The 14,963-nt window shown below is 55.5% G+C and overlaps 1 protein-coding gene across 1 annotated transcript; it reads left to right on the forward strand.

Annotated features, from left to right (window-relative positions):
* Window positions 1-5,876: 5,876 nt before the first annotated feature.
* On the forward strand, window positions 5,877-14,664 carry LOC309531586 (FH2 domain-containing protein 1-like; the record flags this gene model as incomplete). The annotated part of the gene is made up of 10 exons (XM_082221176.1): window positions 5,877-6,293; window positions 7,009-7,070; window positions 7,197-7,299; window positions 7,383-7,468; window positions 7,929-8,029; window positions 8,353-8,423; window positions 9,102-9,209; window positions 9,917-9,987; window positions 10,238-10,517; window positions 14,011-14,664. 10 exons carry the CDS (start codon window positions 5,877-5,879, stop codon window positions 14,626-14,628), a joined length of 1,917 nt encoding a protein of 638 aa, XP_082077302.1. The 3' UTR covers window positions 14,629-14,664.
* Between the last annotated feature and the right edge of the window lie 299 nt (window positions 14,665-14,963).

Raw genomic sequence — 14,963 nt, forward strand, 5'->3', positions numbered from 1 at the left:
CACGGGGCAGCTCCAGCCCCACACTACACATTTCCTGGCCCCCCTTGCTGGCATAAACAGAGGGGGGGGCGTCATCCTCTGGCCCCCAGCTGCTGTTCTGCTCCAGTACTTTTCTCACAGGGGGGTGAAGTGGGGGTCCCGCATTTGGGCAGCTCTGACCTCTCCCTACTTGTGCCCCAAATGGTGGGAGGGGGAGGGGAGCTGTGCGCAGGAGGCCTCAGTCTGGATGTGCTGCTATTGGGGTGGGGGGGGGTGAATGTGAGGATCCCAAGCTGGGATTGCCCCCCCTCCCAGTATGGACCAAAAAGTAGCATGGCTTTAGCCTTGCAGGGAGGGGGGATGTGTGTGTGTGTGTGCGTGTGTGTGTGTGTTTTACGGCCAGTACCCCTGTGTTGTGTTCCTAGGTGAGGGGGGGAGGCAGGGGGGCACCAGGTGAAGGAATGGGTGCTTCTCCCTGCTGGGCCCCCCAACCCACTCTGTAAAGATTCCAGAATAAACGGTACGAATCAGAGCCTGCCCTGCTCCTGTTGCTGACGCCAGGGGAGGCCTCATCCTGGCACACTCCGACTCTGTGGCAGGACCCCCCCATCATTCCTCTTGATGTGTGTGGGATGGGGGTGCAGGCAGGGGGGGCTGCCAGGCAGGCAGCAGGAGGAGGAGGCGCCCAGCAAGACCCCCATACTGCAGGGGGCTGGTCTAGAAAACCCTTTGGGTCCCTTCTCATTCTGTCCTCCTCCCCTTCTTGTCTCTCCGCTGAAGCCTGCCTGGTCTGGCCGCTGCATTGGAGGAAGCGGGGGGCCAGGGAGGGCCTGCCTCTCTCCCCTGGGGGTCAGCCAGATGCCCTCACAAAGCTCACTCCCAGAAGGGGCTCCTGCCCAACCCCTTGAGAGACCCTCTGGCTCTCCTTCCAGGCTCCCCCAGCTCCAGATCAGCAGCCCAGGCCCCTGCCCCATGTAGTCTGTTGCGTTTCAGTCGAAGAAGCATGACTTCCATTACTAAGGAATGATGGAGAGATCCAGGAGGAGGAGGAGCGGGTGACCTTGGAGACAATCAAAAGGGTTGCGTAGAAATAAAGTGCAATGTTCTGTTTCTAACTGGAGAAAAGCTCTTATGTGGGGATCCCTCCTACGGATGGACCTTCTGCGGGGGAATTCCCTCTGGGGCACACGGGGGGGGGGGCAAGAGAGCTGGCCAGAGCTGCCTCAGCTGACCTGAGAGTGGACTGGAAGAGTGAAGTCTTCCTCTTCCTGGGAAGGAGCCGGCTGGCCTTTGCTGCCGCCCAGAGATGTCAGGAAAGCAGCAAAGGAGCTTACGGTAAGTGCAGAGCTTGGAGAGCCAAGTTCCCAGTTCCAGCCTCAACTAGCTAATCTGCAGAAAGCAAAGGCAGCTGTGCTGGCTCCTTTGTTCTCAGAATAGTGCCAAGGTGACCTCTTGAGGTTCGAGAGAGAAGGGGGAGGAAGCTGTGGAACAGGATGCAACCTCGGAAGTTGCCTGAGCAGCAGGGAGCTCAGCTCCAGAGGTGAGAAGCACAGGGACAGACAGACCTCTCCTGTGCAGACTTTCACAAGCTGAGTTGCACCCAAGCGTCCAACGTAAAGCCTCTTCGTTGCCCGGGGAGGGGGGTGTCTGCTTCTTGCATGATTTGTCACTTCTCTTGTCCTGCCCACACTTGTGTGGCTCCTGCAAGCTTGCCTCCCCCCAGCTCAATGTAATTCAGTTCCTGCTGCAGCCAGGCAGGTGCCCGGGGGGGGGGGGTCTCTGTGCTGGCGGTCCTGATCTGGCCCCTGGCCCCCTCTCTTCCACCTGGGAGACTTGCCCCGTGGGGAACACAAGGACCTGCCCCGCCTGACACTCGTGGAGCTGCTCCTTTTGAGCAAAAAGCTGGAGTGCTCTCGAGTTCAGTTGTTAAAAAAGACTAGGAAAGGGACTTGAAAGAGGTGTCTAAAATTATGCATGGTGTGGAGAAAGTGGATAGAGAGAGCATGCGCGCGCATGCACACCCACCCACCCCAGGATGCTAGACCATGAGAAGCAGCAGTCCAGCGTCTTGCTCTCGCAGCCAACGGGATGCTCTTGGGAAGCCAGCGACCAGCACCTGCTCCTCCTGCGGCCGCATCTGGGAGTCGGAGGGATGGATGCTGCCTCTGACGGGAGGGAGCACAGCAGCTGCCTGTTGGGGGAGACACTGGAGGCGGGCGCCATCCCTTGCCCTGCCAGAAGAAATGCCTTCTCTTCCCCATCCGGACTCTGCACTTCCTTGGTTGCCCACAGCTTGTTCTTTTATACAGTGGTACCTTGGGTTAAGAACTGAATTCGTTCTGGAGGTCCATTCTTAACCTGAAACTGTTCTTAACCTGAGGCACCACTTCAGCTAATGGGGCCTCCCGCTGCCGCCATGCGATTTCTATTCATTCTGAAGCAAAGTTCTTAACCTGAGGTACTATTTCTTGGTTAGCAGAGTCTGTAACCTGAAGCGTCTGTAACCCGAGGTACCATCTTTAACAATGCTTGGCCACCACTTTTCTGGGAACAGGTGTAGCTGGACTGTACGTAATTTCCAGGATCCCCCCGAATCCCTTTTTACCAATTGGTGTTGCATTGGCTGCTTCCCAGTTCTCAGGCATGCAGGCTGATCCAAGGGACGGGGTACATTTTTTTAAAAAGACAATTGACAGTTTCACGTTTGAATTCTTAGAGAATCCTTGAGTGGGTCAGTTTCTGTCTTGTCTGGGCCTAGAATTCCCCTCTCATTGCTGCTTCCTGCCTCAGTTCCTTAGACGACCTTCCTGCAAATGTTAGTCCAGGCACTGGGATCTGCCCTGTATCTTATGTTGCAGCTTCTCTGCAATCTCCTTCTCCTTGGACTCTCTGGTCATCCCAGGGTCCAACTCCCACCATAGCCAGTCTCCTGCTACTAATACATTTAAAGAATTTGTTGTTGCTCTTAATGCTTTCAGCAATGTGCTCCTCGGTTTCAGTTTTGCCAGCCCTTTCTGTCTGCTTGCACCTTTTTCATTTTTTGCGAAAGTTTGTGTTCCTTTTTCTTCTTTTCATTTGGACAAGACTTCATTTCCCAAGAGAAGCCTTCTTGCCTCCAATAGCTTATTTGACGCTAGTTACAGTTAGGTAGCCGTGTTGGTCTTCCATAGTTGAAACAAAACAAAATAAATAAAATTAAATTTAAAAATTCCTTCCCGTAGCACCTTAGAGACCTTAGAGTTAGTTCTTGGTATGAGCTTTTGTGTGCATGCACACTCCTTCAGATACCTATTTGACTCTGCTCATTAACCATGCTGGCATCCTCTTGGCGTCTTTCCTGGTCTGCAGTACAGTGGTGCCCCGCAAGACGAAATTAATTCGTTCCGCAAGTTTTGTCGTCTAGCGAATTTTTCGTCTTGCGAATCACGAAATCCCATAGGAATGCATTGAAAATCAATTAATGCGTTCCTATGGTAAAAAAAGTCCAAACAAAGCCAAATTTGGTACAACAACAGTTTATTAACTGCTCTTTAAAGTCACACATACTGTAAAGAGCAGTTCAAAAATTGAAGGGAAAATAAATTAACTTTATAAACAAAACATGTGTTACGGCTAAAATCTGGGTGCGGGGTTACTCTGCCACCCAGCTCATCGGACTAAGTCCGTGGGTCCCTGCGGAAGAAAATGAGCTCAGCCGGACACAGGAGCAAACTGCAGAAGGTCCAAGTTTATTGCGCAACAGGTTCAAGGCGAGATTGAACAGCGAGAAAGGGGTGGCATGAACTTTTGAGATTTCCCTCCATGTCCCAGAATACAGTGCATGAAACGTCACGAATACATTATGGGAAGGTTGGGTTTCACAAGTTACATCATGAATATACTTTACACGTCATGAATACATTATGAAAAGGTGGGATTACATTAATTAGCATTTTCGGATGAGGGAGGGGGGATATGCGGAGCGGGAAATATACATAGATACACATTTATTGAGTACCGGTGGTGGCAAGACAATGGGCCAGGAATATACATCGTCTGTCACCTAGTATTGCCCGAAGGAAGGATTTGCAAAACTATCTGACAGGATTAAGAAGTTCCTGCGTACGTGACCTGCCGCTTTGGGGATTATGGAAGTAGGGACAGCATCATGGAGTCCAAGGGGAACTGAGTTGAATGGCACCGAGAACGAGCAGATCAGAACCACGGCTGATTTTATATCAATTTTTGAAGATTTCAGTGATTTCTAAGCCACTCTGTACTAGAGAGCAAAAGCAGAAACAGAGTGGATACATTGTAACAGGATTTTGACAGTATTACTTGAGAGATTATGGAGGACAGGGGAGGGGTGATGGAGTCCTAGAGAAATTGAGCAAATATATTGTAGTGAAGAAGACATTGCCCCCCCCCCGTTCCGTATCACATGTCTTTGTTTTGAGACAAAGGAAACAAAGTCGCAAGACGTTTTCGTCTTGCGAAGCAAGCCCATAGGTGAAATTCGTCTTGCAAGGCAAATCGAAAACGGAAAAACCTTTCGTCTAGCGAGTTTTTTGTCTTGCAAGGCATTCGTCTTGCGAGGTACCACTGTATACAGCAGCTGAGCTCCTAGTGTGTCTTGGGAGGCGGGGGGGGGGGGTCACCAGCTTGGATGGCTCTGAAAGAGGAGGGGCAAATTCAAGATTGCAACAACAGGATATCATAAAAAGAGGAATCCTGCTACCTGCAATCTCTGAGAGCCTCACCATAAAATGCCTGAGGTTCCTTCGCAAATTGGCAGCCAGGCCTCCCCCCCCCCATTCCTCTGGACTCCCTCACCTATTGCAAGCCCCAAAAGAAGAGGGGGAAGAGGATCACTTGTGGGGCTCGGGCAGGAGGCCAGGAGAGGACTCCCTTAGTGGTGATAGAAGCAGGAGCCCCACGGCCTCCACCCCAAAGGCCTTGGTTGGTGGGGGCACTACAGGGAGAGCTCCAAGAAACGCCCCCCCCATATCTCGGTTCCTTGGAAAGGAGCGGCTGGGAGCACGTCGAGACATGCCGAAGGAAGCCGAGCCCAGTCCCGCCACGTCCAGCAGACCGCGGCCAAGCAATGGCATGCGGAAGGCGGGCTAAGGGGCCCCTGCAGGACCCAGGAGTCCGGCCGCTCCCTCTCTCGTAGTCCCGCCTCCCTCCCGCTGGCGGGCGGGAAGCAGGTCGGGGTGTGGCGCACACCTTAATACCTCTGAAAGAAACCCAACAGCACCTGTTGTGACCGAGTCAGGCAATGGGGGGGGGGCTCCTTGGTTGGGGACCTCCCGCCCCCCGTCGCCAGCTGAGATGCGGCCGCCGGTGCCCTTTTTGGGGCGTCTTCAGCCACCAGCTGAAAAATAACGGCTTAGGGACCCGAGATGGAAAAGAAGGCACAGTTGTTCGCCCCGTCGCAGCTCGGCAGCGCCGCCCCCGGGATGGACGCCGAGGCAGCCGTCGGTTGCCGCGGGACAGAGGCGAGCGAGTCTTCCTGGACCTTGCCAGCCTTGCTTTGTGTAGGCAAGCCAGGACTGTCCGCTCCGGTGGGGAGCCCTTTCCCGTCGGGGCTTCTTTGAAACCTGCGTGAGCTGCGGGGCAGAGGCCTGGCCTGGGCAGCAGCAAGTCAGCGGGGAAGGGAAGGGAGGAGGCGGCGTCTGGGCGCCATCCTCGCCTGGCTTCCTCGGTCCTATCCCTCCGCGCGCTAGCTCTGGGCTTCATCGGCTCCCGCCCCGTCCCTTGCCGCTCAAGCCCTCAGGTGATACGTCTGGAGCCGGGCTGGGTGGGGCACGTCCGAGGCCGCCCCCTTCCGATGACTCCCTGACGCCGTGGGCTGGGAGCGGACATCCCCGACGGCTCTCGACGCGCCTGTACTGTGCTCTCTTCTCTTCCTACCGACCATGGTGACCGTCCGGAGCTCTCCCGCCTCGCCCACAGACTGGACGGGCCCCGCGGCGACCCCCGACGCCGACGCCTCCACCCTCTCGACGGCTTCTCTGCCCCCGGACCCCGCGGCTGCCTCGCCGCCGCCTCCGCTGCCGCCGCCGCCGCCCCCGCCCGTCGGCGTGAGCCCCGGAGCGCCACGGGCCTGGCCGGGCGGGGAGGCTTGCTCGGGGCGGCGGGCGGCGCGGCTGCGCAACTTCAACTGGGAGGCCATCCCGGCAGAGCGCATCCGGGGGCGCCACAACCTCTGGACGGCGCCCGGGCGGCGTCGGGGCGAGGGCTTCCCGCTGGACCTCGCCCTCCTGGAGGAGCTTTTCGGGCAGCGCCCGGAGCCGCCCGGGGGGAGCCTGCGGGGGCAGCCGGCGGCAGAGCAGGTGAGCCCGACGGGGCGGCGTCCAGAAGGGGCCCCCGGGAGCCGCGTGTGTGGCCGCCTGTCTGGGGAAGTGGGCGGGGGGGGGGCGAAGAGATCCGCTGGGGTGCCAGACGCTGCCTTGAGAAACGAGAGGAGAGGGTTGTGCGGCCCTTCTCCTGAGGCCCAGAGTGTCAGAGCAGAGTGGAGGGAGAAAGGTGTGGGGCTGGCCTGCTCTCTCCCCCAGGATGAGGGGGGAGGGAGTCACCCAGGTCAGTCCCTGGCTCAGTCCCCAACTGAGAGGATCCAGCGGAAGGAGAGGGGGGCGTCTGATCTCTCTTCTCCTGGGGAGCTGCTGCCTGTCAGTCACCTGGTTTGGCCCAAGCTGGCTGCCTTTTGTGGGGCCACCTGCCCCTTGACCTGAAATCCAACTATTGGAGCCTTGGAGCTGGGCTGGGGGGCTCAGTGCCATTTGGGTGGCATCTTTCAAGGGTGACGCCTGCCCTTGTTGGATGGGAGAGCAGGGGAAGCAGCAGGAATGGTGGATCTGGTTTGGAAGAAAGCCTCTTCCCAGAAGGCAGCTGCCCAAGTGAAGCAGGACTGGACTCTGGGCTTCCAGGAAGGTGCTGGGAGAGGGTCAGGGCCTGGGTGGTGCAGAGAGGTTTGTGGGTGTGACACGTGGTGGCCAGGAGAGGCTGCGCTTTCTTGCTCAAGTCCTTCCCTGCTTCTCCTCCCTCCAGGTCTCCCTTCTGGACTCCAAGAAGATTCTGAACCTGGGCATCTTCCTCAAGCAGTTCAAGAGGTGGGTGGCAGGGCAGGCAGGGGGGCGGCTGGGCTGGACCACCAGAGAGAGGGGTGGCGAGGGGGCCTTTGGCTGGTGCAGAAGGCGCCAGCCCAGGTCAGGGAGCTGCCTCGTCTCTCTTCCCAGGCCGGTCCAGGAGATTGTGGCCGATATCCAGGACGGAGCAGGAGCCCTTTACGGGGCGGAGAAGCTGCTGGAGTTGACAAAGATGCTGCCTGATGCGGAGGAGGTGACTGCTGGGAAATGAGGGGGGGGAAGGCTTGCTCTGCTCCCCAACTCCCAAGTGACACCTCCCCTTTTCTCTTTGGGAAGGCCAAGAAGCTGGCTGCGTTCCGAGGCTGCCAGAGCCGCCTCTCGGAGGCTGAGGTCTTTGCCCTGCTCCTCATCCAGGTGCCCAGGTGAGAGGGTTGGCGTGGGTCCAGGGGGGAGCAGAGGCTCCTGCTGGGCTGCCCCAGAGCAGAGGGACAGGATGCCCTCCTCAAGGACCGGGAAACCAAGCCTGGTGAGGAACGGTTGAGGGCGTTGGGGATGTGTAGCTCAGAGAAGAGAAGGCAGAGAGCGCTCCTCAGATATCTGGAGGGCCAATCAATAAAGAAATAATTAACAGTGGAAGATGGAGCTGTTTTCTGCTTCTCTGGAAGGCATGAAACTCTCAAGAAAGGAGATTCCAACTAAACATGAGGAAGGACTTTCTGATGTGTTTGATTCCCTGAGAGATTTTTGAGCAGAGGGGGTGTGGCACCAGTCATGGGTTCTTGAGCTGCCATTCCTGCGCTGCAGCGGCCGGACTAGAGGACCCTTGAGGTCCCTTCCAGCCTAGCGGTTCCATGATTCCCTCCTTCTCTTTGTCCCTGCCAGCTATGTCCACCGCCTGAAGCTCCTGGTCTTGCAGGAGGAGTTCTTCCCCCAGCTCAACTCGCTGCAGTCGGCCATCCAGATTCTGACAGAGGCAGCCCTAGGTACCCATGGGGAGGGGGGGCACCTGAGTCCTGGGCGTGTGGCTTGACTCTCCCTGCTCAGGACGGGCTGGGAGGAGAAGGAACAGGGGCCAGACATTGCCTGGAGGCGGCAGAATGGCTATCAGCTAGTCCTGGTGGCAATGCAAAATTCAGAAGTGGGGATCTGTCAGCCATTCAGTTGGCAGGGCTGGTGTCCCAGAGGCAATGCGGGGTCACTGGAGTCACCTGGCAGGGGTGCCATCCCACCCACCCCCCTTCACCAGTATGGACTGGATTGATCTCTGCCGCCCCCCTGATCTGATGTCCCCCCTCCCCTCCCCCAGAGTTGTTGGAGTGTGAGGAGCTGCACGAACTCCTCCAGCTGGTGCTGAAGGCAGGAAACTACATGAATGAGGTGAGGGGGCTTGGCTGGCCGGGGCAGGGGAGGGAGAGGGCTGCCTCTGGTCTGGCAGGCAGGAAATGCCACCGCCCTCTTGGGTCAGCCTCCAGGCCCCATGGGGGGTTGGGAGGGCAAGGGGGTTGAGGGGTCCCCAGTTGTAGGGGGGTGCTCCACTCCCGGTGGAGGTGGCGCTACCTGAGCAGGAGATGGCACCTGGTTTCTCTGCCTCTCAGCCACCCAGCTGGCAGCGGGAGCCCCTCCTTGCACCCCCACAAAAGCCTGCAACAGAGGGCAGAGGGCCTGCTCTTCAGCGGGTGGCACAACCTGGCCCCCGAGTCTCTGCTCTGAGCACCGCGGGCAGTTGGCAGCTGGCCAGCCAGGGCTTCTTTGGGTTTGGGGCTGGTGAGAAGAGCTGGAAGAACATGTGGCTTTGGGGAGGGGCATGGGCAGCAGCAGGGCAGGGCATGAGCTGTGGCCAAAGAGGCTGGCCGCTGGGCTGGGATGCTCTGGCCTGTGACTCCACCTGAGGACAGCTTTGTTTCAGGAAGTTTTTCATGTTTGATGAGGATGTTTATCTGTCCTTTGTTGGAAACTGCCCAGAGTGGCTGAGGCAACCCAGTCAGATGAGTGGGGTATAATTTCTCCTCCTTCTTCTTAATAATAATAACAGACTGGTGTCCCCTCTGCCTGCAGGGAGGCTACGCGGGCTCTGCGCTGGGCTTCCGCATCTCCTCGCTGCTGAGGCTCACGGACACCAAGGCCAACCGGCCAGGAATGGACCTTCTGCACTTTGTTGCCCTGGTGAGCTCTGCCAACCCCTGAGTGGGCACAGCGGGTAGGAAGGGGGCTGGTGGGGTGTGCCCCATGTGGGTGGTGCCCTCAGCAAACGCCGGCAGAAGGAGGGCCAGAAACAGGACTCCTTTCCTCGTGACCGATCCCTAGCGTGGAATTTGCCGTTTTCACGGCTGCCATCCATGGGGTTGACGTCTCCAACGACGCATTCACTATGACCCCCACATCTGGCTCCTGGTCTGTATAGAGGGGAAATTAAGATGGTTTTGCTCCAGCTTGCACTCTTTACACCTGTTCACACTGAATTGTCCTTGGGCCACCCATTTCCTCTGTTTATGAAGAGCTCCAAAAGGACCTCTGCAATCGATTGTGGGGTTTTTTAACCATCCTGAACAATTTAGCATCATCAGCATGATTTGGTGCCTCGCTGCTCACCTCTTGCTCCAGTGTAAAAACAGATACCGGTCCTTTGGCCGGTCTGTTAGTTCCTCCTCTCAGTTTCCTGTTCTGGAAGAAGACCGGGGCTGCCTTGGCCCTTGCTTTCTCCCCGTGGGGCAGAAGGGGGTGTTCTCTTCCCATGGACTCTAATCAGCTTCCTGGCTGAGCAGGGACTGCGCCAGATTCCCCCTTCCGCTCTTTCTCCCCTTTCCCTGCCTTGACCCTGCAGGACAGGGCAAGGTCTCCAGGGCTAACTCACCACCTCCTTCTCCTTGCAGGAGGCAGAGAAGAAGGACCCAGCTCTCCTGCACTTCCCCAGCAAGCTGCAGCACGTGGGGCCAGCTTCGCGGTGAGGAAGGGCAGTGCTCTGTGCCCCCATTTGGAGTGGGGGGGAGACAATGGGAATGAAGGGGTTGGGGGGGCATCCCTTCCAGTTCCTGCCCTTGCTCCAGTTCCTCATTTGCTCTCTTGTCTTTCCTGCCAGGCCTTCTGAAGCGGACTGGGCTTGCAGCTGCGAGGGGGGGGTGTAGTCTGGCAGTCGGGGGGGGGGGGAATGAAGCAAGCGCAGCTCCCCAACACCTTGTGCGCTCCCTTTGCAGGATCGTTGACCAGGAGGTGACGGTGGAGCTAGAGAGCCTGGGGCAGCGCCTTCGGAGTGCCCAGGGGGAGCTGGAGGGCCTGGGTCTGGGCGCCCAGGTGGGGCCCTTTGTGCAGGTGGCTGGGGTGGAGCTGCAGGCCGTCCGGGCCTCCCAGGAGGGCCTGAGTCAGACGGCGGCCACCCTCTGCGACTTCCTCTGCGAGGACCGTGAGACCTTCAGCCTGACTGAGTGCTGCCGCATCTTTCAGTCCTTCGGAGAGCGGTTCCTGGCTGCCGTGCAGGTAAAACCTGCCCCCCCCCCGACACACTGGTGGGGTGGTGGCCTGAAGGGGGCAGTCTATGGGCCTCTGGAGGGACATAGGAAGGCGTCTTACGGCTACTCCGGCCATTGGCAGCCAAGGCTCTCCGGGGACGTTCCCAGCCCCCTCTGCAGGTGCCCCTGGTGGGAACGGAACCCGGAGCCCTCCCCCCGCTCCTTCCCTCCCCCAGTCCTGATCACACTTGAACCTTCCCCCCATCTGGAGGGCAGTGGTGGGATATCCCCTTGGGGAGCAGGGGACTCCTCTGAGGTGGGGAGGCAGATCAGGCCGGCTTAGAGCCCCAAAACACCACCACCACAAACTGGCTTATAAGTATAAAACCAAATTTACTGGAATAATAGCTAGAATAGAGATAGACTTGTAACCATTCAAGCAACAAGCATACTAAGGCACCATGTGCAAAACAAAGGCTGTTCAGAAAGTAGCACTTTCAAATCAAAGCCACCACACATCACTCCAAACAGCTGCACGATACAAAAAGCACTCCAATTACAATGTGTGGTAAACCATAAAAATTAGAACATATCAGTCTCATACTATACCTTACCCAGTCATACAAAACGGTTTGCTCAGGATAAAGAAAGTGCCTGATGAAGCGTGTAGCGAAACCTGTAAAATATCCGGAGAAGGGGTCTCCTTTTGCCCACTTGCGTGATTCTCACCAGGGGGTGGGTTTGATTTGCCTCCCTGTGATTGATCCATGCACACATTGCTTGAATGGTTACAAGTCTATCTCTATTCTAGCTATTACTCTAGTAAATTTGGTTTTATACTTATAAGCCAGTTTGTTGCATTGGCTTAAAGCCTCCTCACCAGTCGGGGCAGAGACTGCGGGTGGGGTTCCTTGCAGTGGCTCTGCCTGGGGCACCTGAAGATCATTGCATGGCCTCCCGCTTTGCTGTGGCTCCAGCACCCCCCTGCAGAGTGCAGGATCAGCTCCTGGCTCCCTCCTTCACGCAGCACATAGTGGGACTGCGGAACTCCCTGCCACAGGAGGCAAGGCGGCCACCAACCTGGATGCCTTGAAAGGAGGATTAGACAGACTTCCGGGGTGGTGCCATCGGTAATGGCGGACTCCCTTTGATCCGAGGGACTAGCTTCGCGGAAAACGGGTCTTCCCACTACGGCGAAGCGGGGACCCTTTCAGAAATCACAGGCGGATGAAGCCTGTGACCATGGGACTCGGTGGGCACCTTTCGCACCCCCCCAACTCGTAAAGGAACCCCATTACGGGCTCCGGAGCGAAGAGGGGCAAGTGGCGCGGTGCTGAGAGTCAACTGCTTCTTCCGTGGAGCGAAGCCACACAGCCGTTGCCGGAGAGCGCTGCCTTTTTCCTGGGACAAGTTGGCTTTTAAAACAATTACCCGTGAGTAACTTAATTTTGGACAATTGGACTTTAAAAAACGACCTGCGAGTAGAAAGGAAAATTGGACAAATATATATTTTTTTAATTTGGTACTGAAACGGGAAGGTCTAAACAGGAAGTCAGCCTTCCGTTTCTTGTAGATAGATTAAAGCAAAGACATGGCAAACTAAAGTTTCAGAAAATAGTTTCTAAAGGATTAACTTTCATCATTTAAAATCGTTGAACCCCCTTTGGGAGCAGGAGAAGAGGGGGGATTTTTTTCGGACTGTTTATACCTGCAGAAGAGAGTGTAAAGAAAAGTAATTTCCCACCGTCTTGAACCTGGGAGCCGGGTGTCAGGACTGACGTTCTTTAGGAAGCTCATTGACCGTAGACAAATGTCTTTGACAGATAGTTAAAAGAAGAGAAACATTCCATTGTTCTCCTTCACATTTTAAAGGAACAAATATTGACAAAATATCTGAAAAAGGAAACTGCTGTTAGATCTGTCTTTAAAAGAAAAGAACAAATAGAAGTTCTTCCCCTAGAGGGAGCCTGTGAAACTGTTTCCAAATTTGAACCGGGGAGCTCTGCAGCTGCAACAGATAACGATCATGGGAACAGACTTCTGACCTTGCAGAACAATGTATTCAGAAGCCTTGGTGCATGCTTTCTGTAAAACAAGTGCCCTATTGGATCAGCTACATGAGAAGACGGACTTGATGACTGTTGTGATCGGAAATTTTGGACAGGTAGTGGGTAACTATATAGAACCCACCCAGGAATCAAATCAGGAGTGTGCTCTGACAGATCAGATGAGGGAAGAAGATGTTGCTGAACCTCGGATGCCAGAGATGGAGGGAGTTGTGGCCCAGCAGGAACATGAGTTGTTGGATTTGATAAATGAACTTGGAAAAAGCCAGATTTGGAGAGATAAAGTTTTGTTTGGTTTGGAAATGGGGGGTTGGATAGACCCCCCTATGCAGGGATGTTTTGACTTTCCAAATCTGGCAATGGGCCGCGAGATGTCTGGGGTTGTGGGGGCTCTTAATTCTAGAGGGACTTTGAAATATGTTCTTAAATACCACATGGAGTTTAGTGAGGACTATGGAAAAGGGGCTGATTTGTCGAGAAGGGTTAAAAACACCACCAAGCTGGAGTGCCCACGAGTGAAAGGAGCAGGAGACAAAGTAAAGTATAGGTATAAATATGAAGAAGAGCCGCGGAAGGGACATGGAAGAGACTTAAGGGCCTCGGACATAAGATTACCAGGTTAATGCGCCAGATTGATGGGATAGAAAGGACTGACAAAACCCGGGACCAGGAGGAAGAGACGCTGGATGAAGATTGGAAGAAAATTTGAATTTTTAAATTATTATTATTAGGATTGTCTTATAAAATTAATGAATGTTAGAAAAATGTTGGAACGAAATTATTTGGCTTCAGCAAAAATGTTAAAAGAATTATGTAAGAATATCTTATGGTTATGAGAAATTGGTATAAATAAGATGTAAGTTTTAAGTTTTAGGGTTCTTTATAGTAAAATAAGGTTAAAATAGACTAAGGTAATGTAATGACAGAATATTATGAAAAAAGGAAAGGATTTGCTGTGACTATTAACAATTAGGATACAAAAAAAGGGAGGAGTGAGGAGGTCAATGAAAGAAGGTAATGACAGTTAAGAATTTGAGAATATTGGATTTGTTTTTAAAATTCTGTGGCTTATTTTTGTTTTTTGATTGTGCTGTGTTATCTGTTTTGTTGTTATTTTTTGATTTTGATTTTTACCAGTTTGTATTGTTTGATTGTGGTTTGTTTTTCTTTTGTCCTTTCTCCTTCTTTTTCTTCTTTGTTTGTCCTGTAATTTTAAAAATCTTAATAAATATCATTTTTATAAAAAAAAAAATGAAAGGAGGATTAGATAAATTCCTGGAGGCAGAGAGGTATTTGGAAGGCAGCTAGCCGGGGTGTCTCTGCTTCTGGGCAGCGCAGGAGGGGGGAGGTTTGGTGCTCGGGGGGGAGGGGGGCCCCTGGTTGGCCCTGGAGAGAACAGGATGCTTCTTCTCATCTCCTCCTCCTCCTCCTTCTCCTCCTCCTCCTCCCCCCCAGGACAACCAGGCCCGGGAGGCGGCCGTCTGCCGGAAGCAGCGCCAGGAGCGTGAGCGCAAGGAGAAGCAGAAGCGGCGCTCCATCGCCAGCTGCTCGGCGCGCGACCCTGGCTTGCAGGACGTGGAGTTGGACCTCTTCTTCCTGCGGCCCCCTCGCTCCCGGAGGCGCAACCGGTCCCAGCAGGGCCTCCGCCTCGCCCTGGAGAGCCCCCAGAGCACCCGAGAGAGGGCCCTGCCCCTCGGCCGCCGGAGACACACGCTCACCGCCCTGCCCCCCTGCGCAGAGCCCCCCAGGCCAGCGGAGCCGGAAGCCGCCCCCACCACCCCCACCCTCCCCCCTGGCTGTGGCAAGAAGGCCGGAGGGCTCTTTGGGCAGGGCCTCAAGGCCTTCCTGAGGTCCCCCCCCATGGCCACGGTGGCCGCCTCCCCCCAAGGCCCTGCCTCGCCCGAAGCCCCCAGCGGCTTCCGCTTCCCCACCCTGTTCCAGAAGAAGACCCCCCAGGAGGGCCCAGAGCTCCCCGCCTCCCCCCTGGCTTCCCCCAAGGACGTCTCTGCCCTGGTGGGCTTCTTCCGCCGCCTGAGTGTGGGGGAAAAGCCACGGCAGGGAGCCCAGCTCTGAGAAGGGGCGGCTGGCAAGGGTCCCAGGGCAACCCCCCCCCAGAAGATGGGGGGCCAGTTGGGGGGCCCTTCTCTCCCGCTGCCCACCTTGTACTGCCTCCACTCAAACTCTGCACTAGCCCAGAAGAACTGGTGTTTTGCTGCTCCCCTCCTGCCCCCCCCCCCGCGGTCCTTGCAGGATCAGCCCCCCTTTCTCAGGCCACAGAGCCAAGGGCTGCAGCCGGCAGTTTTAAAGTCTTCCCCTCCCACACCAATAAAAACACTTTTATATCTCCCTTTTAAAAACTGTTCTGTCCATTGACTCTCAATAAACTTTTTTGGAGCTATTTCTTGCCT

The sequence above is a fragment of the Podarcis vaucheri genome, assembly GCF_965113315.1.
Source record: "Podarcis vaucheri genome assembly, chromosome: 4".
NCBI lineage: Eukaryota > Metazoa > Chordata > Lepidosauria > Squamata > Lacertidae > Podarcis > Podarcis vaucheri.